General features: G+C 43.1%; 1 protein-coding gene across 1 annotated transcript; it reads right to left on the minus strand.

Annotated features, from left to right (window-relative positions):
- Positions 1-301: 301 nt before the first annotated feature.
- nasp (nuclear autoantigenic sperm protein (histone-binding)) lies at positions 302-24,513 on the minus strand. The gene is made up of 14 exons (XM_085983038.1): positions 24,270-24,513; positions 13,153-13,263; positions 12,768-12,848; positions 11,824-11,942; positions 9,984-10,667; positions 7,785-7,846; positions 7,632-7,708; positions 7,400-7,473; positions 7,010-7,198; positions 3,786-3,979; positions 2,709-2,774; positions 2,497-2,580; positions 1,293-1,418; positions 302-498 (listed from the first exon to the last, which is right to left on the minus strand). Exons 1-14 carry the CDS (start codon positions 24,323-24,325, stop codon positions 445-447), a joined length of 1,977 nt encoding a protein of 658 aa, XP_085839164.1. The 5' UTR covers positions 24,326-24,513; the 3' UTR covers positions 302-444.

A 24,513-nucleotide genomic window follows, 5' to 3' on the forward strand; every position in this document is an offset into this window, starting at 1 on the left:
GGGGAAAAAAAGGAACAAAGTAAATTGTAAAATGAAACAAGGCCACTAGCTCCAACTGAACAGCTAAAAGCTAGGGCCACTGATTTACTAAAATTGGTAACAGAACTGTCAAAAATACACCTTGTGCAGTGAATAGCTAAGCTTAAAAAGCAGAAACCACCACCAAGTGGCTAGAATTGTGTAGTACACCCAAGCTGCTACAAACAAAGTCCCCAAACCACTTCTACCTTACAGGAAAGAATTTAGTCCCTTAATCCAAAAGTTAGTGTGCCCGAAGCTGTTAAATACTCCAAGACGCAAGTTTGCAAATTACATCTTTATTGAATATTTCCACAATGTATTACAAAAACAGTTCAAAAAGCCAATCAAAAAATACATTATGTACAAAAAAGGTCCTGTATGTGGGCAAAGTATCGCCAGGCATCCAAACTTCTATTACTGTAGCTAGCACTTTGAGCTGCTGGTTGACTTCAGGGAAGCAGTTTCAGTTTCTTCTGACTGAAAGAGGAAAAAGCAGGTTAAAATTTTGTACATGATTCTAACAGACCATGAAAGTTTCCTACATCTAATATGCAATTATGCAAGATAACTATGGTCTGACCAGTTTATAATAAACTGCAAAAAGTTCAAATTTCATTATTTCTCACTTCCTCAGTGTGCACAAGTGACCAGTGTGAAACAAGTACCCACCACAGGCTAAAAAGGACCCTCACATCAGCAGTTACGCATGATAGAAGTTTACGGCACACTAGGCGGCCATTTGGCCCATCATGCCTGTGCCGGCCAAAAGAGCTATCCAGCCTAATTCAGTTTTCCAGCTGTTGGTCCGTAGTCTTGCAGGCCATAGCACTTAGTGCACATCCAAGCCGTGGTTTTTAAAAAAAACCACGATGAAGATTTCTGCCTCTACTACCCTCAGGCAGTGAGCTCCAGACTGCTATCTCCCCACCTGCGAAATAATCTCTCAACTCCCCTCTGATCCTACTTTAAATCTATTCCCCCTGGTTACTGACCTCCAAGGAAATAGGTCCTTTCTCTCACTATATCCTTGCATGCATCAGGTCCATTAGTAAAATGGACAAGTTACAGACAAGTACGTGTTAACCAGTGAGGAGAATCTAGCTTGTACAATTGGCAGCAAGTCAATTCTTCTAGTTAACATTTGCTAATTTAGTTTAACAAGGGTCTATTGCATTATGCTAAAATATAACTGGTGGTATTGTTCAATTTCCCAATTTGGCTCCAAGGGGTAATGGATCATATAAAAAAGGCTATAAATGAAATGAACTTACTTCCATTTTCTCAGGAACTCCATTCCGGTCATGGGCAGTATCGCCACACCCACCATTCACAGCAGACTCCTCCTGCTTGGCTTTTTTAGGCTCTTTGTTCTCCCCTTCACGGTCTTCAGGTTTCCTCTGCAATGAGGACTTTAAACGTTTAAATACTTTACACTTATTAGCATACTGTGCGCATTAATATTCAAATATGCTTACAGGAACAAAATTTGAATTACCAATTATTTTCTTGTAATTGTCAAAACTTCCTACATCTCTCAAGGCCAGGAAAATGTAATTGTGGAATACCACAAAAGATCATGGCCATCAGTCACAATGGCATTCAGAGTCCGTCAGCAGAATTTCATTGTGGGTAATTCGGTTTGTACCATGCTGCTACAATGGGGGGGGGGGGGGGGGGGGGGGGGGAGATTTTAAACTGGGAGTATGTGTCATGGACAGTGCAAGCATCAAACCCACCCATCAGACACCCAGACAATATCAACTCATGGGACTCATTTACATTCCGCTAACCAGCTGCCTGCCAAAAATGGGTGGAAAGAGGCAGCTGGACAGCTTCAGGCAGGTCAAAATTGCAGAGCCTTGAGGCCACCTACCTGCACCAAGGTAAGTGGTGAGCCCAGAACAGATTTACCCCAAGACGACCTCTCCTCTTCTTCCCTGCCAGCTTTTATTGAGCAGGGTGTCCTACTCAGGAGGCAGCTAAAATGTAATTGGGGCCCTAATGAGAGTGAACCAAATTAGCATGTAGTAATGAGGCACCCACCCAAGACAGCTGGGTGCCTCAGCCATCCAAAATAAAAAGGCTCTAGTTAAAGTGGCAGTAATTTTTCTTGGTAATTTTAACTGCATGGCCACCAGCAGGGAGAAATAAACCCACCACCCCCAAAAAAAAGCTTCAAAATTGGATTTAGTTAATATTTAATTCAAATGAAATTGGGAGGTCAACTGACTGGGGAGGCAGCAAACTAATTTGCAGCACCCATCCAGTTGACCCAGCTTCCAATCCTCACTGAATTTGAAAGTTTGCAGTAGTTGTGTGATCCATGCTTCAGATCAATGCAGCAGAACTGAGAAACTGGCTCCAGATATACAGCACGACCAAGGCACAGCAAGATTACCTCAAAGCCCCAGTAGCTCCAAGCATCAAAGTCATTTGCAGGATACCAGTTCAAAGACAAAAGAAAAAGAAACTCACCTTTTTCCTTACTAAATGAGAGATGTTAGATACACAGTTTGAGCTGGAGGTAGAAGCTTCATCTGTTACTTTTCCAGCCTGTATCTACAACAATTCAGAATAATGTAGTTACAAAAAACTCCAGGTTCTCCTTCAAGCAAATTATCTGAATTCAAAGCACTCTGCCTAGAGCTAAGCAGCATATCTAGGAGGCATGTTTTACAAATACTTACAGCTGATGCTGGTGCACTGCTTACAATACTTTGTGTTGCAAACCCTGAACTGGCAGGTGTTCTAGACTGATGTGGAAAGAAAAAAAAATTCATACACAATACCCAGATAGCTATACAGAGGAAAAATGCAACAATACATGACATTAGAAAACTTGCAGACTGGCCAGTTAAGTGGCAAAATGAACTACAGGTAAATGTGAGGTAATGCACTTTGGTAGGAAAGTAGAATCACTACACCTTAGAAAAAAAGAAACTTGAATGGGGTAGAAGATCAAAGGGATCTAGGGACACAGGAACAAATTAAAAGCAGCATCACAGGTTAGCAAAGCAATTTTTAAAAATGCTAACAAAGCATTTCTAGGGGGTATAGATTTCAAAAGTAGTGACATTATGTTAAAACTTGTACAGGACCCTGATCAGACCACACAAGTACTGTGCACAGTTCTGGTCTCTATACTGTACACCAAGGACTAGAAGCACTGGAGATAGCAGAGAGAGATTTACAAGGATGGTACTAGAACTGAAACATTAGTTATGGGAAAGATTGAACAGATTAGGCTTTTATCTTTAGAATAAAAGACTTTAAAAAGGTAACCCGGCAGAGGTCTTTCAAATTATAATTGATTGAACAGGGTAGATGTGGAGAACATTTCCACTTGTGGGAGAATCCAAAACTAGGGGCCATAGATACAAGAGTTACTAATAAATCCAATAAGGAAATGAGAAATGTATTTACTGAGTGAAACTTGCTCCCACAGGAAGTGGTTGAGGCAAATAGCTTAGATACTTTCTAAAGGAAACTAGACAGGTATGAGAGAAAAAGGAACAGAAAGATGCACTGAAAGTGATATGGTAGATAGAATGGGTAGAACATACAAAAAGCCAATCTTTGAATTGTAATTTTAAAAATTAACTTTTACATGTGGCATTTTGCCCTTCCTCATTGCCATTCAAAGCTTCAGGACACATGTTATCCAAAGGGCACACTTTAATATTCTCAGGTTCCAAATCATCCAACTCAGCAACCAGTTGTCTAGTCCTGTCAATTTATAAATTTACTACTTAACATGTACTGACCAAAGTTTCCTGAAGGGCTTTAGTTGCTTTCCCGTCATCTTTGGATTCTTCTGCATCCTCAATTTTTGCCTTTATCTCTGGCAATAGCTCTTTAAGTTCCTCAACCTCCCGCTTATCTTCAGAAACAGCATCAGTGTCTTTTGCTGGAGATTTGCCTTTCTCTTCTGCTTTTTCAATCCTTTCTGTTAACATAGCTGCAGATAAAAGCATAAAATTAGTTCAACTGTAAATCCAACAGGTTTTTAAAAAAAGTGGCTGGAAGCCTAAAGTAGCCATAAGGGTTTACTACCATAAGAGCACAAGAAATAGGAGCAAGACCAGGCCATACAGCCCATTGAGCCTGCGCCATTTAATTAGATCATGGCAGAACTTCTAAATTAACATCTATTTTCCCACTCAATCCCCATATCCCTCAGTTTCCTTTGTGCCCAGAAAACCTACCAATCACAGTCTTGAATATACTCAATGACTGAGCATCCACAGCCCTTTGGAGGTCGAGAATTCCAAATCACAACCCTTTGAGTGAAGAAATTTCTCATCGGTCTTAAAGGCCGACCCCATTATCCAGAGACTATGATCCCTGGACGGACTAACAAGGCAAGGGAATACACAATGAATGGTAAGACCCTAGGAAAGACAAAGGATCAGAGGGACCTTGGTGTGCATGTACATAGATCCCTGAAAGCAGCAGGACAGGTGGATAAGGTGATTAAAAAGGCATATGGGATACTTATATGCTATGCCTCGGCTAATGAAGGCAAGAGCAGGGAGGTTATGATGGAGCTGTACAAAATGCTGGTAAGGCCACAGCTGGAGTACTGTCTACAGTTCTGGTCGCCACACTATAGGAAGGATGTGATTGCTTTGGAGAGGGTGCAGAGGAGATTTACCAGGATGTTACCTGGGCTGGAGCGCTTCAGCTATGAAGGAAGACTGGACAGGCTGGGGTTGTTTTCCTTGGAGCAGAGAAGGCTGAGGGGGGACCTGATTGAGGTGTACAAAATTGAGGGGCATAGATAGGGTAGATAGAAAGAAACTTTTCCCCTTAGTAGAGGGGTCAATAATAAGGGGGCATAGATTCAAGGTAAGGGGCAGGAGGTTTAGAGGGGATTTGAGGGAAAACTTTCACCCAGAGGGTGGTTGGAAGCTGGAACTCACTGCCTGAAAGGGTGGTAGAGGCAGGAACCCTCACAACATTCAAGCAGCATTTGGATGAGCACTTGAAATGCCATAGCATACAAGGCTACTGACCAAATGCTGGAAAATGGGATTAGATTAGACAGGGCTTGATGGCCGGTGCGGACACGATAGGCTGAAGGGCCTCTTTCTGTACTGTTTAACTCTGACTCAGTTCTAGACTCTGGCCAGGGGAACAGCCCCTCAGCATCTTCCCCATCAAGCCCTCTCAGAATCTTATGTTTCAATGAGATCGCCTCATTCTTCTAAACTCCAGAGAATATAGGCCCATTCTATTCAATCTCTCCTCATATTCCAAGAAACAATCTAGTGAACTTTTGTTGCACCCCCTATAAAAAAGGCAAGAATATCCTTTCTTTAGGCAAGGAGACCAAAATGTACAGTACTCCAGTGTGTGGTCTCACCAAAGCCCTTTATAATTGCAGCAAGACTTCCTTACTCATACTCTAACCCCCCTTGAAAAAGGCCAACATACCAGCTGCTTTCCTAATTGCTTGCTGTACCTGCATGTTATGTGATTCATGTACAGGGACCCCCAAATCCCCAAATACCAACACTTACTAGTCTCACCTTTTAAAATATTCTGCTTTACTATTCTTCCTGCAAAAGTGGCTAATTTCACCCTTCCCCACATTATACTACACCTGCCATGACTGTACCCACTTAATTTGTCTATATCCCTTTGCATCTCAACTTATTTTCCCACATAGCTTTGTAGTCAGCAGAATTGTCCCCCTCATCCAAATCATTGATAGATTGCAACTAGCTGAGGCCCAAGCACTAACCCTTGCAGCACTCCACTAATTACACCCTGCCATCCTGACAATGAACAGCTTATTCCTACACATTTTCTGTGTTAACCAATCCTCAATCCATGCTAATATATTACCCCCAAAAGATAATTTTTAAGAAAGATTTGATCAAAATGTTCCTCAGAAGTTTGAATTTGTTCCTCAACTCAAGATTCTGGACACAAAGGGCATCAAGGGGTATGGAGAGGGCAGGAATATGGTATTGAGATAGAGGATCAGCCATGATCATATTGAATGGCAGAGCAGGCTCAAAGGGCCTACTTCTGCTCCTATTTTTTTTTCTATGTTTCTACTCTTCCACATGAACTAGCTTTCAGACTCAAGGGGCAATCCAGACAAAAGTACAAGGAGAGGAGAGCCCATTGGAACAGACATTTCATGTTAGTTACAAAAGTATAGCAGTGCATTCTGGATCATAATTCACTGCATAAAAAAACTCCCATCTTGTTCTTTTGCCAATTATCTTAATTGTGCCCAGGTTACTGACCCACTTGCTAGTGCCTCCTTATTTACACATCAAAACTTCATAATTTTGAACACCTCTTAAATCTTCCCATAAGCTTCTGTTCCAAGGAGAATAATCCCAGCTTCTCGCGTTCCCTCCACATAAAATCCTTCATCCCTGGCATCATTCTGGTAAATCCCCTCTGAACCATCTCCAAGGCCTTGACATCCTTCCTAAAGTGTAGTGCCCAGAACTGGACAATACTCATCTGAAGACTAACTAGTGCGTTAAAGGTTTGGCATATCTTCCTTGTTTTTGTACCCTATGTATTTATAAAGCCAGGGATCCCATATGCTTTAACCACCTTATCAAGTTGTCCTGCCACCCACAGAGATGTGTACATGAACATCCAGGTCTGTGTCCCCATTTCCACTGGCAAGCATTTTCCGGTTAAGGTGGATGCACTCAATGCAGTTACTCAGTCTTTTCTCCACCCCCTCCCCTAAAAGACCACCCTACATGTTGAATACAGATCAATGAATCCAATAATGACGTTCATTTGCAAGGCAACAGCACAGCCAACCTTATTTGGAAAAATATTAGGGCAGCTAGCACCTTGTTTACCAAGAGATAGAGTACCACCTCACTAGTCTAGCCACAGTAAACTCTGCAGCAAACAAGCATAGCAGTGCTGGTGTTGCATGTTATCCGCCCCAGATAAAAGCAGGGCATAATGTTTTAGCATAAAAGCTAAAGCTTATTCTCCTTACCTAACCTTTTCTCTATAACACTGAAGGACTCCTTGAAGTGCTTCAGAGAGAAATCATATTGATTGTTAAAACTGTAAGCCAGCCCCAGCTGATAATGAATCTCTGCCAGTAGTCGGTTATGTGGCTCAAGGTGTTTTTTCTGAATGTTCAGACACTCATTGAAATCCTCAATAGCCTGTATGTAGTTTTCTGGAATAGAACAAGATTAAATCAATCTGCAGTCAGTCACTTACTTTACACATCAATACCATAGGCCAAACTCAATATTCAGTTTACCCATCACTGAAATCTTAGGAAAAAATTTATGAAATCACAAGATAGAACAAAAATGCCATTAGCAGTTTGCACTGTACAACAAGAACTAAAGACCATGCAGTTTTTACAGCTTACCAGATTCTATTCCAACTTCTCCCAGTTTCAGATAAGCCTGTGCTGCACACAGTTGTACTACTTTTGTTTCTTGCCTGAAAGATTGACGAAATGGAGATGAGCTTGTGCACAGAATTAATGCATTGAATTGTTCAACTCTTGTCAAAATTGAATGCCTTACTCTACTCCTGTTCCTATTAAAAGGCATAAACATGACAATTTTAAATGCTAGGATGCTGGTTTAGAGACTTGCCTTTTGAAGATAACTTTTGCCAATTCAAGCATTTCCCAGGCCAGCTGCAAATTATCAACTTCCTCACTTTCAGCATCCTGCAACAAATAGTTTGCACATTAAATCTCAAGTTCAAACCCAAGCTGGTGTTTGAAGATAGAGCAATAAACCCACCTTTTCTGCAGCAGTCTCTTCATTTTCATCATCACCACTTGCATCTGCAGCACAGGAAGCATCTGGAAAGATTGGTGTAAAACATTTATACATTGTCCAATTTTCAGCTCTACATGCTAGCTAAAGCGTGAGCATGCCAATTACTGCATTATAGGCAGCTTTCACTAGCCATGGTTACTGGAAATACTACCCTAACTCAATTCTGGATCCATACCCAATTTTTAAAAAGCTACCAGTTATTGGAATTTTTAACTTTTGAAGCAACTGGAGATTTAGAATGGGAACTATTTACTCAGTCCTGCAGAGGTTTACAAGCTACCCAGGTTAAAAGTTAGTTGAGTAGCAATGAAACCACTGCAGACATCTCTCCAGTAGTCCTAGCACTAAAGTTATGTTAGTCTTGAGGATGTAACTGGTAAAATAGATAAGGGAAAACCAGTGGATGTGGTGTATTTGGATTTTCAAAAAGGCTTTCGATAAGGTCCCACATAAGAGATTAGCGTGTAAAATTAAGGCACATGGGATTGGGAGCAAGGCATTGACTTGGATAGAGAGCTGGTTGGCGGACAGAAAGCAAAGAGTTGGAATAAACAGCTCTTTTTCCGAGTGGCGGGCAGCGACTAGTGGGGTACCGCAGGGATCGGTCCTGGGACCCCAGCTATTCACAATGATCTGGACGAGGGAACTAGATGTAATATCTCCAAGTTTGCAGACGACAAAGCTGGGTGGGCGCGTGCTGCGAGGAGGATGCCGAGAAACTCCAGTATGATTTGGACAGGTTGGGTGATTGGGTAGAAGCATGGCAGATGCAATATAACGTGGATAAATGTGAGGTTATCCACTTTGGTGTCAAAAACAGGAAGGCAGATTATCTAAATGGCAATAGATTGGGAGAAGGGGAAGTGCAACGAGACCTGGGCGTCCTTGTGCACCAGTCGCTGAAAGTAAGCATGCAGGTGCAGCAGGCGGTTAAGAAGGCAAATAGTATGTTGGCCTTTGTAGCGAGAAGGTTTGAGTACAGGAACAAGGATGTCTTGCTGCAGTTGTACAGGGCCTTGGGTGAGGCCACATCTTGACTATTGTGCAGTTTTGGTCACCTTATCGGAGGAAGGATGTTCTTGCCATGGAAGGAGTGCAGCAAAGATTCACCAGGCTGATACCTGGGATGGCAGGAATGACAGGAGAGATTGGGTCGATTGGGCTTGTACTCGCTGGAGTTTAGAAGAATGAGGGGATCTCATTGAAACTTATAAAATTCTAACAGGACTAGACAGACTAGATGCTGGAAGGATGTTCCCGATGGTTAGGGAGTCCAGAACCAGGGGCCACAGTCTAAGGATAAAGGGGTAAGCCATTTTAGGACAGAGATGAGGAGGAACTTCTTCACCAAGTGGCAAACCTGTGGAATTCTCTGCCAAAGGCAGCAGTAGAGGCCAATTCATTAAATATATTCAAGAAGGAGTTGGATATATTTCTTAAGGCTAAAGGGATCAAGGGATATGGAGAGAAGGCAGGAACAGGGAACTGAATTTGGATGATCAGCCATGATCTCATTGAATGGCAGAGCAGGCTCGAGGGGCTGAATGGCCTACTCCTGCTCCTACTCTCCTCACTGATAGGAACGTGCAGTGCAATGCAACTGCACTACAAGTCAACATTGCACCAATGCTGCAGTGTAAACAGCCCAAATCTGGGGTCAGTGTCAGACTTGAGGAGGGAGTCTCACTACTTCAGAGTCAGTCGCTGGCCATCAACCTCTTCAAATCCAATGTTAATGAAAAGCTGAAACTGCTTGGAATTAATACCATCCTCCATTATACAGTATCTGGGTTTATTCTTCACTGCATTACACAAACAAATGTCAAAATTAGTGCCTTACATTTTAAAAACACTGCAACAGGACAGTTTTATCCCCAGTGATTGGTGCCAATGTATGCAACTCCCATGAAGACCGTTCCATCCCCAGTGAGTACTGCAAGTTTAAAAACACCACTTTTCTCCATTCTTTTGTGCTCTTCATAGTATAGTGTTAAGTGGGTAGATTTACCAAGTGCTTATAAAGACCAATTAGGTATCTATAGCCATAAAGTGTCTATAAGCAAGAGACAGTTGTGTGGTTTTAGTTCAGTTGATTATCCCCAGGCCATTTAACCATTTAAACCAACTTTGCAAATCTGACACTTGTCCTTGAGCTTATACCTTCACCCTCTTCCATTTGTTCTTCAGAACCAGCAGTCCCATCCTCTTGGTCAGCATCAATGGTCTTCTCAACTGTGATTTTACTGTCGATTGATTCTTTGTTATTTTCCTTACTGTCTTCGTCTTTCAGGTTCTCTTGTGCTGGTTCCTCATCTGTATCTGATTTTTTATCTTGATCCCCCAGAACATTTTTCAAAGGCAGAGCTACTTTTTCCTCCAGTTCAATTTGACCAACACCTTCCAACGATTCATCAGTAGTTGCCTTCTCGCCAGCATCCTCCGTCATTGGGGAATCTTCTACAATCACCTCTTTACCAGCACTGGTTTTATCCTCAAGATAGTCCTTTACATCCTCAGGAATGTTCACATGGTCCTTCACTTTCCCCTCCTGGATACCATCACCACTCCCCAGATGAGAATCATCTTCATCCATTGGTTCATTTTTACCACGGTCAACTGATGATTCTATTTTGGTCTGCATTTCATTCTTAGTACAGAGCTCTCCTGTGGGAGAGTTTAAGTTTTCTTCACTAGTTTTCTCAGCAGGACTTTTGGTTTTTCCATGAACTGCATCCTGGTCACCAGAAACATTTTCAGTTGGTGCCTCATCTTCTGCTGGCTTCTCATTCTTTTCTTCGGCTAGTGCTGCATACACCTGTTCCCTCAATTCCTCCCTCTCTTTTTCTATACACATTAAGGAAAAAGAAATGCATAAAATTGGAGTTTCCAATGCTGGCACCAGCAACAAAAGTCTGGATGAGACTATCTGGACAGTCACAGTTGAAAGATCAAGGAAAGTGGAAAAATCAGGTAGAATGTAGAATTAAGTTTAGTCCAGAGTAGACAGCAGTACAGATTAAGGCAGCTACTGGTAAATCAATCTTACCAATTTCATTTACAACCCTCCCTTGCCCCCATATTGCTCTTGGGTTCTTATGCCATATAGCGCCCTCTGGCTGCAAGAGCCCAAACATCTGACCAACTCAGGGCAGCAATTAAGATATTTTTTTTTTTTAAAAACAGAAAATAAATGAGTTAGCATTTTCATGCTAAACCACATCAATACAACATTTCTGTGAAACTCTTGGGAACTATATTCCACTAGTGACCCATGATACCAAGTGCAATTGGGGGTGGGGGAGGAAACCAAAGAATAAAGACAGAGGTGTACACTATCTCCTCCTAGATCATGTGATTAAAATCTGCCCAAAATTTGATCTTGCAGTTGCTTTCCTTCAGTTACAGTAAAGAGATCAACTGCAATCCAAAAATCTTGCTTTCATAAGAATATTTGCAAGTCCTAATCCTTTGTATAAAGCTGGAGTTTATATCCAAACATTGTTTGAACTACATTTTATACTTAATAGCCCACAGAAATGCACTCTAGACTACATTATACTCCCCAACATAAGGAATTCATATTCCTTCAAATACACAAATATATGCAAGCTAACCGATATTCTGTCTATAGTAACAAGGACATCAGGTTAATGGCAAATTTGTCACTACACAAACTGCAAAGTCCCAGTCAGCCACTGTGGAAATTAGATCCACTGAGAATATATGAAGATCACACAATGGCTAAATTCAATTACCTACACGTGATATATATTTAAAGTCTGCACGCTTGCAAGTATTTTGCGGAGTTGCCCACCAGCATAAACAGGCAAGCATTTTGTCTCAATTTTTGCTTTAAAGAAAAATGTCACTCCCAACTGGCTAGAGAAAACAGCTAGATGTAGTCTACAGATGCTGTGCAATTAAAACAAGGACAAGTACTAACTGGATGCTATGCTTTAAGCAAACAATAAACCCACTTGTCAATATAGAAGATACTCACCATCTACACTCCCTGCATTTTCTACTTTGGAGTCCTCATCTGCTGCTGCTGTTTCTTCATCATCGTCATCATCATCAGGAACTCCTTGAAGGGCATTGCCAAGAACACCACTCTCCATTCTGCAAGTAGAGATTATGATGGGCATCCTGCTCCTTTATACCCCTTCATCCCAAAGCCACAACATGCACCCAGTTACAAAACTACACCAGGACAAATCATAGAAGTAACAGCCCATTCAGCCCAACTGGTTTATGCTCCACATGAGCCTCCTCCAAGCTCTCCATCTAACCCCATCAGCATATCCTTCTATTCCTTTCCTCATGTTTATCTAGCTTCCCCTTAAATGCATCTATACTAGTCACCTCAACTACTCCTTGTGGTAGCACGTTCCACATTCTCACCAGAGTAAAGTAGTTTCTCTTGAATCAACTGTAAAAATCTGGCCTGCAAATCAAGTTTTAGTGAAGTGGAAAAGTGCGACCTATTTTCCAGCCAGCAAGCATACACAAGTTATACTACAGAACAAGATTCAAATGGTAGGTACCAAACTTTAGTTAATCATCTTCAGAGGCTAACTTTTTTTTTATATAAAAGTCAAAATGGACATTAGTGTCTAAAACTCACAGGAACCTCAGTGGTTAGAACATGAAATTGGATTTTTATAAAGGGATACAAGTACTTAGTGTTGTATAGACTTGTTAGGGAGAAAATGGGTGCCAGGAGTCTAAAAATCAACCTAATTCTCAACTTAATAAGTGAAACATCTGGTTTCACTACCATATCAAGACAAGAGTTAAGAGGTTAGGTAAAGTTGAGGAGACATGCAGCTGCAAGGTTGAGATTGTTGGAATACAGGGGACAAGCTTTTGTTTTAAATATTCTTCCTTGCATTTCCCATCAACTAGTTTAGCCAGTCTATTTTTGATCATGAGTTGTAGACTAACCTTGCTAACTCCAGAAGGGCTTTTCCATAACAGAAGTAGGCTTCTCCACATTCATTTGCCATTTCTCCATGTGTTGTGCTCCTTTAAAAAAAGGGGGAACAAAGTCATGGTTTTGTACATCTAATACAATCACAACAGCAGGACCAATCTGCATCAACCATACTACTGAGAGAAGAAATGTGAGCAGCATGAAAAATTCAACATGCCACACCAAGTCATACATTTACTTTACCCTTTAAAACTGAAGCTTGTTTTAAATAAACTCTCCCCCACCCCCCAACCCCCACCTTATCAACTTCTAAACATGACCATTTTAAGGGCAACTGGTATCGGACATTTCTCTTCTGCAATTTTAACACCCGACAGCCCACAGCAAAATACTTACAATAGCCTGCATGCATCTTGAAAGGCATTGACAGCTGCTACAAAGTCTTCCATTACCATGTGTCTTTTGCCAGTCCCAAGCAGCTTCATGGCTTCAACACCAACATCAGCACTATGAAATAAAATGTTACATGAATGAATGTTTGATAGAAGACATCCACTTTTACCAGCTTGTCACCAAGATTGCCTAGTTTTAAAAACTTGGCATAGAATGTTAAAAAAAATTCAAAATAAACTCTTGGTGACATGTCTACTTCAGTATTTATGAAAAAGCTAGTTAAAGTTGAAACTATCCTCCCTCCAAATGAAGCCATAGACTGGCTTTATGGTAATGCAGCTAAACAGCTGTTCAAAAACACATTATATCAAAGGTTCTGAATGACTTTATTCAAATTGACAAGGAGTGGCATAGATTACCACTGTCTGAATCGTGATCCATTTGTAGAGTCCATTATGAGAGAGCAAAAATCATCTAGGGGCAATTCCCAAATATCAAAACCCCACCAGGCTTAAAATCTGGAAATGGCAGAGAAATATGTTGCATGGCATAACTTGCCAACGGGTTAGTTTTCAGTTCTACTTAAAGCATCTGAATGCCATGGACAAAATAGACCTTGCATCATCTACATGCAGCAGTTCACTTTTAAAAAGTCTAAAACGTAGATTTTAATCCAGAAATCCAGCTCAGTTAGTAAAAAACACCATTTGAAGGCAGCATGTTAAACTGTTGGATGAACCAATTCTAGTTAGAATCATAGAATGGTTACAGCACAGGAGGCCATTCGACCAGTCGAGTCTATGCTGGCTCTCTGCAAGAGCAATTCAGCTAGTCCCACTCCCCTGCCTTTCCCCCGTAGCCCTGCAATTTTTTCTCCTTCCAGGTACTTATCCAACGCCCTTTTGAAAGCCGTGATTGAGTCTGCTTCCTCCACCCTTTCAGACAGTACATTCCAGATCCTAACCACTCGCTGCGCAAAAGGTTTCTCATGTTATCTTTGGTTCTTTTGCCATCTTAAATTTGCCCCTCTCGATCCTTCTGCCAATGGGAACAGTTTCTCTGTCTAGACCCCCCTCATGATTTTTTACACCTATCAACTCTCCTCAATCTTCTCTGCTCTAAAGGAGAACAACCCCAGCTTCTCTATCCACATAACTGAAGTCCCTCATCCCTGGAATCATTCTTGTAAATCTTTTCTGCATTAAATTTCATCTGCCACGTTTCCACCCATTTCACCAGCCTGTCTTCTGAAAGTCTATCACTATCCCCCTCACTGTTCACTATACTACGAAGTTTTGTCTCATCTAAAAATTTTGAAATTGTGCTCTGTACACCAAAGTCATTAATATCCATGAAGAAAAGCAGTGGTCCTAGTACTGACCCCTGGGGAACACCACTGTATACCTTCCTCAGTCCAAAAAAAAAAACTGTTTACCACTACTGTTTCCGGTCACTTAGCCAATTTCATATCCATGCTGCCACTGTCCCTTTTATTCCATGGGCTTCAACTTTGCTGGCAAGCCTATTATGTGGCACTTTATCAAATGCCTTTTGGAAGTCCATGTACACGTCAACCACATTGCCTTCATAACCCTGTTACCTCAAAAAAACTCATTCAAGTTAGTTAAACATGATTTGCCATTAACAAATCCATAAATTAATCCACAGTTGTCCAAGTGACTGTTAACTATGTCCCTGATTTATTATTTCTAAATGCTTCCCCACTAGAGGCTAAACTAACTGGCCTGTAGTTGCCGAGTTTATCCTTGCACTCTTTTGAATAAGGGTGTAACATTTGCAATTCTCCAGTCCTCTGGCACCACCCCCATATCCAAGGAGGATTGACAGATTATGGCCAGTACCTCCACAATTTCCTCCTCATCTTCCCTCAGCATCCTACAATGCATCCCATCCGGTTCTGGTGACTTATCAACTTAAGTACAGAGTCTTTTTAGTACCTCCGCTACCAATTTTTCTCTCATCCAGTAACTCCACTACTGCCACTGTCACTATGACTTTGGTAGTATCTTCTTCCTTGGTGAAGACAGATGCAAAGTACTCATTCAGAAGTTCAATGGTTTTTATGCCCCGTTTAATACTCTGCTGTGTCTTTCTGCCAGCATGCATAATTCTACCTGGATGAACTTAACCAAGAAGTAATTGTAGTGTATGTACCTTTAAGAGGAACTATGTTTTTGAAGCCCCTGTATACTGTAGTACCAGTAGTGACCACTCAGGTATATAAGCCTATGTAGCATCTTGTGTAGTTAGTTCACCTCCAGACTTTGTTCAGTAAACACTTGTTAAATCAACTCCTGCATTCCGTGTCTCCATTAACACACAGATTAACAGTGGCGACGAGTTAGAAACGAACTTACTTGCAATTCGGCAGCACCTTAAGGGGATCGATTCCTCAGATGAAGGTCGAAGCCAGAGAAAAAAAAACTGTAGTTTCACCAGCTAAACGGGCTGGTGGCAGGTAGCGCACTGATCCTTCCTGGGCTGCGGCAGGCTAGAGCTCGATCGGGTGGCTTTGCAACGGGGCCGGGCAGCGAGTCGGGAAGCAGAAGCAAAGAGAGAGGGTGGAGCACTCAGGGCGCGGCCGGTGCTGCAAAGCAGGTCGGCGTTCGGACCAAGCAGAGGGAGGGGAAAGTCCCAGAGGGTCCGCTCCATGACGGGAACGGTTCTCCAAGTAACGGAGAAACTATTGAAGCGATATACATTAAAAAAAATAGAAATACCGCGAAAAGCTGCAGGTCGCAACGGGAACCGCGGAGAACAGCGTTGGCAGCAGCGGCAGGAAGCGTCATCTTAACTCGGCGGGGAACGAAAGCGCAGGAGGCGCCATTTTGATCCATCGGGGACGGAGGAAAAGCGCGGGAAGCGCCATTTTAGATTTTCAAGATGCCGAAGACTGGCAATATTACTGCTTTCAATAGTGATATAGAAGATTGGACCACATGTGGAAAGAGTGGAGGTATATTGCAAGGCGAATGAAGTAGTGGATGATTAAAAAGGCATCGGTACTTCTAAATCTGATGGGCGCAAGGACATACGGGCTGTTACGAAACTTGATCACTCCAGCCAAACCGATGGACAAGAATTTTAAGGAGATTGTTGATACCTTACAGGAGCACTTAAACCCAACACCGCTGCTGATAGCGGAACGATTCAAATTCTTCAGGAGGAATCAGCACAAGAATGAAAGTAACGCTGATTACCTCACCAAATTACGAAAGCTGTCAAAGCACTGCCAATTCGGGGCAGGACTGGCAGATTCTCTACGAGACAAATTCGTCTGCGGTCTCCTAAGCGAAGGAACACAGAAAAGACTACTTTGAGAAAGATTTGACATTGGACAAGACTCTGTGGCTGTATCATACGAAGCAGCAGCAAGAGGAGCTGCAGAGATACAGCAAAAGCCACAGGACTTCAGCACCCATGAAATGACACAGGGTTTCGAGAGATGTTATCGCTGCGGCAGATCCACCCATGACCAGAAGGACTGCTGGTTCAAGGACAAAGCATGCAGGCAATGCGGAAAGATGGGACACATTGCACGTGTATGCAGATCTGGAAAGAAATCTACTGACAGTAAAAAGGTCAATAAGGAAAAGTACAGAAAGGTACAAATGATGACGGACAGTAGCTCCGAAGACCAGAAGAGCGATAGCGACTCCGGAAACAAGAGACTAAGCTGTCTCAAATTACATAATGTAATTGCCAAAGAAGATTACCAGACCATTTGGGTTACCCTCACGATAGCGGGGTCCCCAGTCAAAATGGAGCTAGATACAGGATCAGCTCTGACCGTCATGAGTCGACGGGATTACGAGCGGCTATTTCCGCATATACCTTTGAAAGACACATCCATTATCTTGAAGACATAAACGGGGCAGAAAGTATACCCCAGAGGGAAAATATGGGTGCCTGTTGTATACAACGGCAAGGAAATACAGAAGTTGTATTTATACGTTCTGCAAGATGGTGGTCCACCGTTGTTGGGACGTGAATGGATCAGGAAGATAAGTTTAGACTGGCACTCCATTTAGGCACTGACGGTGACCAGTAAGAAAAAAAACGATGACGATGTCATACCTGGACGATTAAAAGAAATCTTGGCTAACGCCAAAGAAGTGTTTCAACAGGAACTAGGAACCCTGAAAGGCACCACCGCCTCAATAAAAGTGGAAGATGCGGCAATTCCCAAGTTTAAGGCAAGGCCGGTGCCATACGCAATTCGTCCAGCCGTCGAGGCAGAGCTGGAGAATTTGGAAAAAGCAGGCGTGTTATCCAAGGTAGATTGGAGTGAGTGGGCAACACCCATCGTCCCGGTCATGAAGAAAACGTTGAATAATGATAAATCTGAAGAACAGGGAAAAGTTCGCATCTGTGGGGATTTCAAGGTGACTGTAAACCCGGTTCTTCACACGGTACAGTATCCTCTTCCGAGGATAGAAGATATTTTCGCCTCACTATCCGGAGGGAAACGTTTCACCAAAATTGACTTAGCACAGGCATATCTACAGATGGAGGTTGAGGAGGCCTCTAAAAAGTATCTCACGATAAACACACACAAAGGCCTGTACCAGTACAATCGACTGGCTTTCAGAGTGGCATCAGCTCCGGCTATCTGGCAAAGAGCTATGGAGCAAGTCCTGCAAGGGATTCCGGGGACTAAATGCTACCTAGACGACATCCTTGTAACAGGAGAAAACAACAACGAGCACCTTGCCAACTTGGAGCAGGTGCTCACGAGGCTGAGAGAACAGGGCTTATGAGCAAATCGCCCCAAGTACAAATTTTTCCAGAAACAAATATCATATTGTGGCCATGTCATTAACGAAGAAGGGTTGCATAAGTCACCTGAAAAAATTGAAGCGGTCGTAAAGGCCCCAGCGCCTGAAAATGTCTCACAATTAAGGTCATTCCTGGGATTAGTAAATTACTATCATAAATTTTTACCAAACCTAGACGGTTCTGCACCCTCAACGCACTGCTACAAACAGGAGTAGTTTGGAAATGGAGCGAAGACTGTAAACGTGCCTTCCATAAATGCAAAGGCTTGATCACGTCCAGGGAAGTGTTGGCTCATTACAACCCATCACTGCCAATCAGGCTGGCGTGCGATGCATCCCCTTACGGCGTGGGAGCAGTATTATCGCATAGATTCCCTGATGGCTCGGAGCGACCGATAGCTTTTGCATCACGCTCATTGAACTCAGCTGAGCGTAACTATGCCCAGATCGACAGGGAGGCACTCAGCCTGGTTGGGGGGGGGGGGGGGGGAAGAAATTCAACCATTACCTACACGGACAAAAATTTACCTTGTTGACTGACCATCAACCCCTCGTCTCCATATTCAACCCTAAAAAAGGGCGTTCCCATTATGACAGCGCAAAGGCTACAGAGGTGGTCCCTTTTCCTAGGGGCACACCAATATGACATAGAATACAAAGGAACAAAACAGCATGGGAATGCTGACGGGTTATCGTGCCTACCGTTGCCAACGGTGGAAGAGGCGCCTACAGTGGAGATGTTCCACTCGACCATAGTGGAATGTCTACCGGTGACAAATTCTACCATTGAAAAGGAAACGCAAAATGACCCAACTCTCACGAGTCTACGATTTAATGGTGAAGGGATGGCCAGCACATAGCAAACCACTGTTGCCAGCATTCTCGCAAAGAGGAGAACAGCTGTCAGTGTGCCGAGGAACCTTGATGCGTGGATCCAGTGGTGATTCCACCCAAACTCAAGGATAGAGTGCTAAAGGAGCTTCATGAGGGGCATCTGGGTGGAGTGAAAATGAAGAACTTAGCCAGAGCGTTTGTGTGGTTGCCAGGTATCGATGGAGACATCGAAGAAATGACCAAGAGCTGTCTAGGATGCCAGAAGGTCCAAAACACCCCACCACAAGCCCCTCTACATCCATGGGAGTGGCCCTCATCTCCATGGCAAAGGGTACGTATCGACTTTGCTGGTCCATTTATGGACTCAATGTTCTTAATTGCGGTGGATGCACACTCCAAGTGGCCGGAGGTAATAAAGATATCCTCCACCACCACAGAAAAAACCAGCACAGTATTAAGGACCATATTCGCCAGGAATGGGCTGCCTGAACAGATCTGTTCTGATAATGGACCGCAATTTGTATCCAAAGAATTCAGGAAGTTCTTAAACAATGGGGTTAAGCACTACACGTCCACCCCATACCATCCCACCACCAATGGATTGGCTGAAGGTTTGTCCAGACCTTCAAGAAGGCCATAAAGGCCATGGGTAACAAAGACATAAATCTACAACATAAGGTAGATAACTTCTTGTTTGCATACAGGAATGCAACACATGTGGTTACAAACCAAACCCCCGCCATGATGTTTTTCAATAGAAGACTAAGATGCCGGCTGGATTTGGTCAAGCCAAACGTCAGAAGGGACGTAGAGAACTGGCAATTTCAAAGCATGAATGAAAGGCCAACTAGAACCTTCCAGATAGGTCAACCAGTTTTGGCCCGGGACTACCATACCGAGAAATGGCAGCCTGGAACTATTTGCACACGACTAGGACCGCTGATGTATACCGTGGACATTGGAGAAAGCATAATAAGGCGCCATGCTGACCAGATCATAGAGTCATCCGAAAAAGGACAACCTACACCACAACTCTATACGCCTAGTGATGAAGCAGAGATACCCATAGTATCTACCTCCAATCCGGTGATACTGGAACCAGATGAACCCGACACTGGCATCGAAGCCGAATCGACCTTGCCAAAAGAACCTACTACACCACCGAGGCGTTATCCGGACCGAGTCAGGAAGCCTCCAGAGAGACTGAATTTGTAATTGATTAACTTCAGCAAATGTGTATATTATTGTTCTTGTAAAAATGTTATTTAATTACTTAAAATGTTATGTACTATTTATCTAAAAAGGGGAGGAATTGTAGTGTATGTACCTTTAAGAGGAACTATGTTTTTGAAGCCCCTGTATACTGTAGTACCAGTAGTGACCACTCGGGTATATAAGCCTGTGTAGCATCTTGTGTAGTTAGTTCACCTCCAGACTTTGTTCAGTAAACACTTGTTAAATCAACTCCTGCATTCCGTGTCTCCATTAACACAGATCTAACAGTTATGCATTACTTTGATGTTATTTTCCATCTTCAAAAATGACAGGAGAGCGCTCTGATGAGCAATATACAATCAGGCATTAATTGTTAACTTGGGCATCCAATTCTTTCCACAAAGCAAACACATGAGAATTTGATTTCCCATCAAGTTGTTAGGATGTGATGCTGACTACTAGGCAACTTCAGATAGCAACAAGAATCAACCAACCACAGTGTGGGGCTGGAGTTGTAGGCCAGACTGGGTAGGGGCAGCAACAGATTAAAAGCAAGTAGTCATTTTATTGGCTAAAAAATTGAACTTACTACTTCTGGGTCTCTAGTCTAGTACCACAACCAGCAGGACATTGCACCTTATTTAAAGTTCCATCCAGCATATAGCACTATAAAAGGCACTTCACAAAACCAAGTAAGTGCTTTCTGCAGTTCCACACAGATCAATCACTTCTAGCATGAAGTTAGAAACTTAGCCCTTCACAGTCAGCAAGAACCATCTGGATCACAGAAATCACCAACACAATGAGATATCAGCCACCATCAACCTGATATCATGATCAGATATGGTGGGGTCTTCAAACTGCAGGTAGATTCAAATGCCAGATTTCAAAAGATACAATTTTAGCTAAAAGGTTTTATTAAACATTAAAAAGGGAAAATACTGGAAATACTCAGCAGGCTAGGCAGCATCTGTGGAGAAACAGTTAACATTTCACATCGATGACAGATTATCGATCTGAAACGTTAACTCTTTCACACTCCACAGATGCTGCCTGACTGCTGAGAATTTCCAGCATTTTCTGTTTTTATTTCCAGCATCCGCAGTATTTTGCTTTTGGAAAATACTTGAGTTGGCCAAACAATGATCAAGACACTGTGGGAAATTCACAGCTGAAATTACAACTGCTGAAAAAGCAGTTTGGCAGCAGTTAGTCCCCACCAAGTGGGTTCAAGCCCCACTACAGACTCAAGCAAATAATCTAAACCAACTTCAATGGGTGATTGCTGAATTGTCACATACATGTTAACCAACCCCCTGCCCAGGTACATGTAGAAGATCCCAACCAACATCTACCCCATTGGGCAATTAGCAGTCACTGAAGTCTACATAATAACACTTAATTCATTGGCTGTGAGGCAACTTTGGGATGCTCCAACAATGTTAAAGATTTATATTTGATAACATTTTAACACCAATTTGCTCCTTTGAGGTTAAAGAAGCACTGTTCATAGTGAGAAACTGACAAGATAAGCAACCATCAGCTTTTTGTAACCGAGCACAAAGATGGTAAAATTCACTCCAGCATGTGCCATGTAAATTTTTTTCTTAACATGTTAAAATCCAAAATTGTGCAGAATGTAAACTTCAGAATAGAGTGACGTCACAGCAGATTAGCACCCACGGGGAGGTGTTTCAGGTGTAATTCCGATACACCTCAATGAGGGTTTAGAACAAGGATAATTTCCAGTTATCTACCTTTTAAGGTACCACTAAAATATATAAATGTTAGAATTAGTCTTTCCAGTAGAAATAGTTCCACATTTTACTTATTTTTGCCCCTCTATTTCCAAAACAGGCAAATAGATATTAACTTTTCATAACACACACGACCTAGCTATATAACCCACTAGCAGCTAAAGATTTATTCAAAGATTAAGTATCTAGCAGAAGTGTCCAAACTACAGCACGTGGGCTACATGCAATCCCCGTGTCCCGGTGTTCCAGCCCACAAAGCCAGTATTAGTTGCGCTTGCATTATGCGCTGGGTTTGTCTTGGCTGACTTTTGCAGGCCTGGCGGTTTGGAAAAAGCTGCTGTCTCATTGGCAACGAACTAAAACACCAAAGATGTCTGTATTAGCAGCTAGAGATACTGTAATCACAACAGATTTAAACTTCATACAGCCCTCAGCGAAGTGATCCACAAAGGCAAAATCTAGAACCAACATCCACCTTCGGCACACATCATGTAAACCCAGATACTTCAAAGTACACTATTCCCATGCAGCCTCTACCACTAAACAGGACAAGAACAATGTTGTGGGATTACCATCACTTCCAGGTTTGGACACCATGACAGTCGAGGAATAGTGATCAATCACTAGTGTAGTGCAACACTTGTGTAGCACCTTGGGACATTTTACTACATTAAAGGCACTATACAAGTACAAGTTGTGTAAAAGTCACTACCCAGCCCTACTGTGGGAGCACAGTCACAAGGACTGCAACAGTTCAAGGCCAACCATCACATTGAAACATAGAAGATTCTGAAGGGGGATTGACAGGGTAGATGCTGAGAGGTTGTTTCCCCTGGTTGGAGTGTCTAGAACTAGGAGGCATAGTCTCAGGATAAGGGGTAGGCCATTTAAGACTGAGATGGAGGAATTCCTTCAGAGTTGTGAATCTTTGGAATTCTCTGCCCTAGAAGGCTGTGCTGAGTCGGAGTATATTCAAGGCTGAGAGATAGATTTTTGGTCTCTAGGGGAAATCAAGGGATATGGAGATCAGCTGGGAAAGTGGAGTTGAGGTCAATGATCAGCTATGGGCTTATTGAATGGCAGAGTAGGCTCGGGGCTGTATGGCCTACTCCCACTCTTATGTTCTTATGACAGGGTAACCAAGAACAGGCAATAAATGCAGCCTTGCCATCATCCACATCCAGAGAGAATTTTCCTTTTTTTTAAAAAAAAAAAGACCAAAGAACAAATGGAAAAGAAAATTTGGAACAAGAGGAAAAGTCTCTTCACAATAACCAACCAAACAGGAAACTAGAGGTATAAATGGTGGGGTTCAAAATACAATTGGATATGGTGGTGATGGCAGTCAATGTCCTAGAAGGGTGAACTTCGGTAGACTGAATAAACTTTATCACTGACCGATAGGCAAGCAACAAAACCTACTGTAGGTGCACCTACAAAGGTTTTAAAACGTTCTCACAAAATAAGTCTTAAAAGGTTATTCGGTGTTGACGATTAAACTCTTGCTTATCAGGTGGTTCGAACACTAATCCCACTAAAGTACAGGCTATCAAACAACGACACCAACTTCCGCTCACCCAAAACGTTTCTTAGCGGAAAGGGTTTCACAGCAGCCAGCAAAACAAAAAAAAGCAAACTGACGGCGCTTGTGGTCAATTTAGAAAAAAACGTTTCAAACACCTCCAATAAAACTTGGAAGAGGACACACACACACATACTCATGTTGCGCATCGTGTTATTGCAAGAGAAGCGGTGCATTTGCAGCAGGGGGTCCCAGACTGGCAGCTTTGCGAGCGGAGTCTCCGGGCTCGCTCCAAATTGTAGCAAAAAACAAAGTAGAACGCGGTGAGCGCGCGCCCAGAGCAGAGAGCACAACACAGAGCACTCAGCCCAGAGAGCAGAGAGCCCAACACACGGAGCACTGAGCCCAGAGAGCGCACACAGCCCAGAGCAGAGCCCGGCACAAGGAGCACTAAGCACACAGCCCAGAGCAGAGAGCACAACACACGGAGCACTGAGCCCAAAGCAGAGAGCCCAGCACACAGCCCAGAGAGCAGAGAGCCTAGAGCAGAGAGCCCGGCACACAGAGCACTCAGCCCAGAGAGCACAACACGCTGAGCCCACAGCAGAGAGCATAGCACACGAAGCACTGAGCCCAGAGTAGAACAGAGGGCACAGCCCAGAGAGTACAACACACGGAGCAGAGCCCACAGCCCAGACAGCATAGCCTAAAGCACAACCCACAGAGAGCCCAGCTCAGAGAGCACAACCCACAGAGAGCCCAGAGGAGAGCACAACCCACAGAGAGCCCAGCTCAGAGAGCACAACCCACAGAGAGCCCAGAGGAGAGAGCACAACCCACAGAGAGCCCAGCTCAGAGAGCACAACCCACAGAGAGCCCAGAGGAGAGAGCACAACCCACAGAGAGCCCAGAGGAGAGAGCACAACCCACAGAGAGCCCCGGGAAAGCTGCAGCGAGGCAGCGGCCGCTCGCCCACCCCCCTCACTCACTCACCCCTCGGCGCTGGCCGGAACACTGGACGTAGAGGCGCTCGGTTCCTGATCCGCCATTTCAAATTCTCCTTCAAGCTCGTACTTACTGTGCGCCTATATTAAAAAAAAATCCTGCAGGGCATTGAACAATAAGAATAATTATGTAGCCAATAAATTATTTTTAATATTTCCCGGGTTTGCCGACCCTCTCTTTTTAAAATACGGCAACAGAAAGAAACAGCTCCTGTTCCCGCCTTTTATCGCCC

The sequence above is a fragment of the Somniosus microcephalus genome, chromosome 3 (genome assembly GCF_052327205.1).
Source record: "Somniosus microcephalus isolate GS21.2 chromosome 3, FLI_Smic_1.0, whole genome shotgun sequence".
In the NCBI taxonomy this organism is placed as follows: Eukaryota; Metazoa; Chordata; class Chondrichthyes; order Squaliformes; family Somniosidae; genus Somniosus; species Somniosus microcephalus.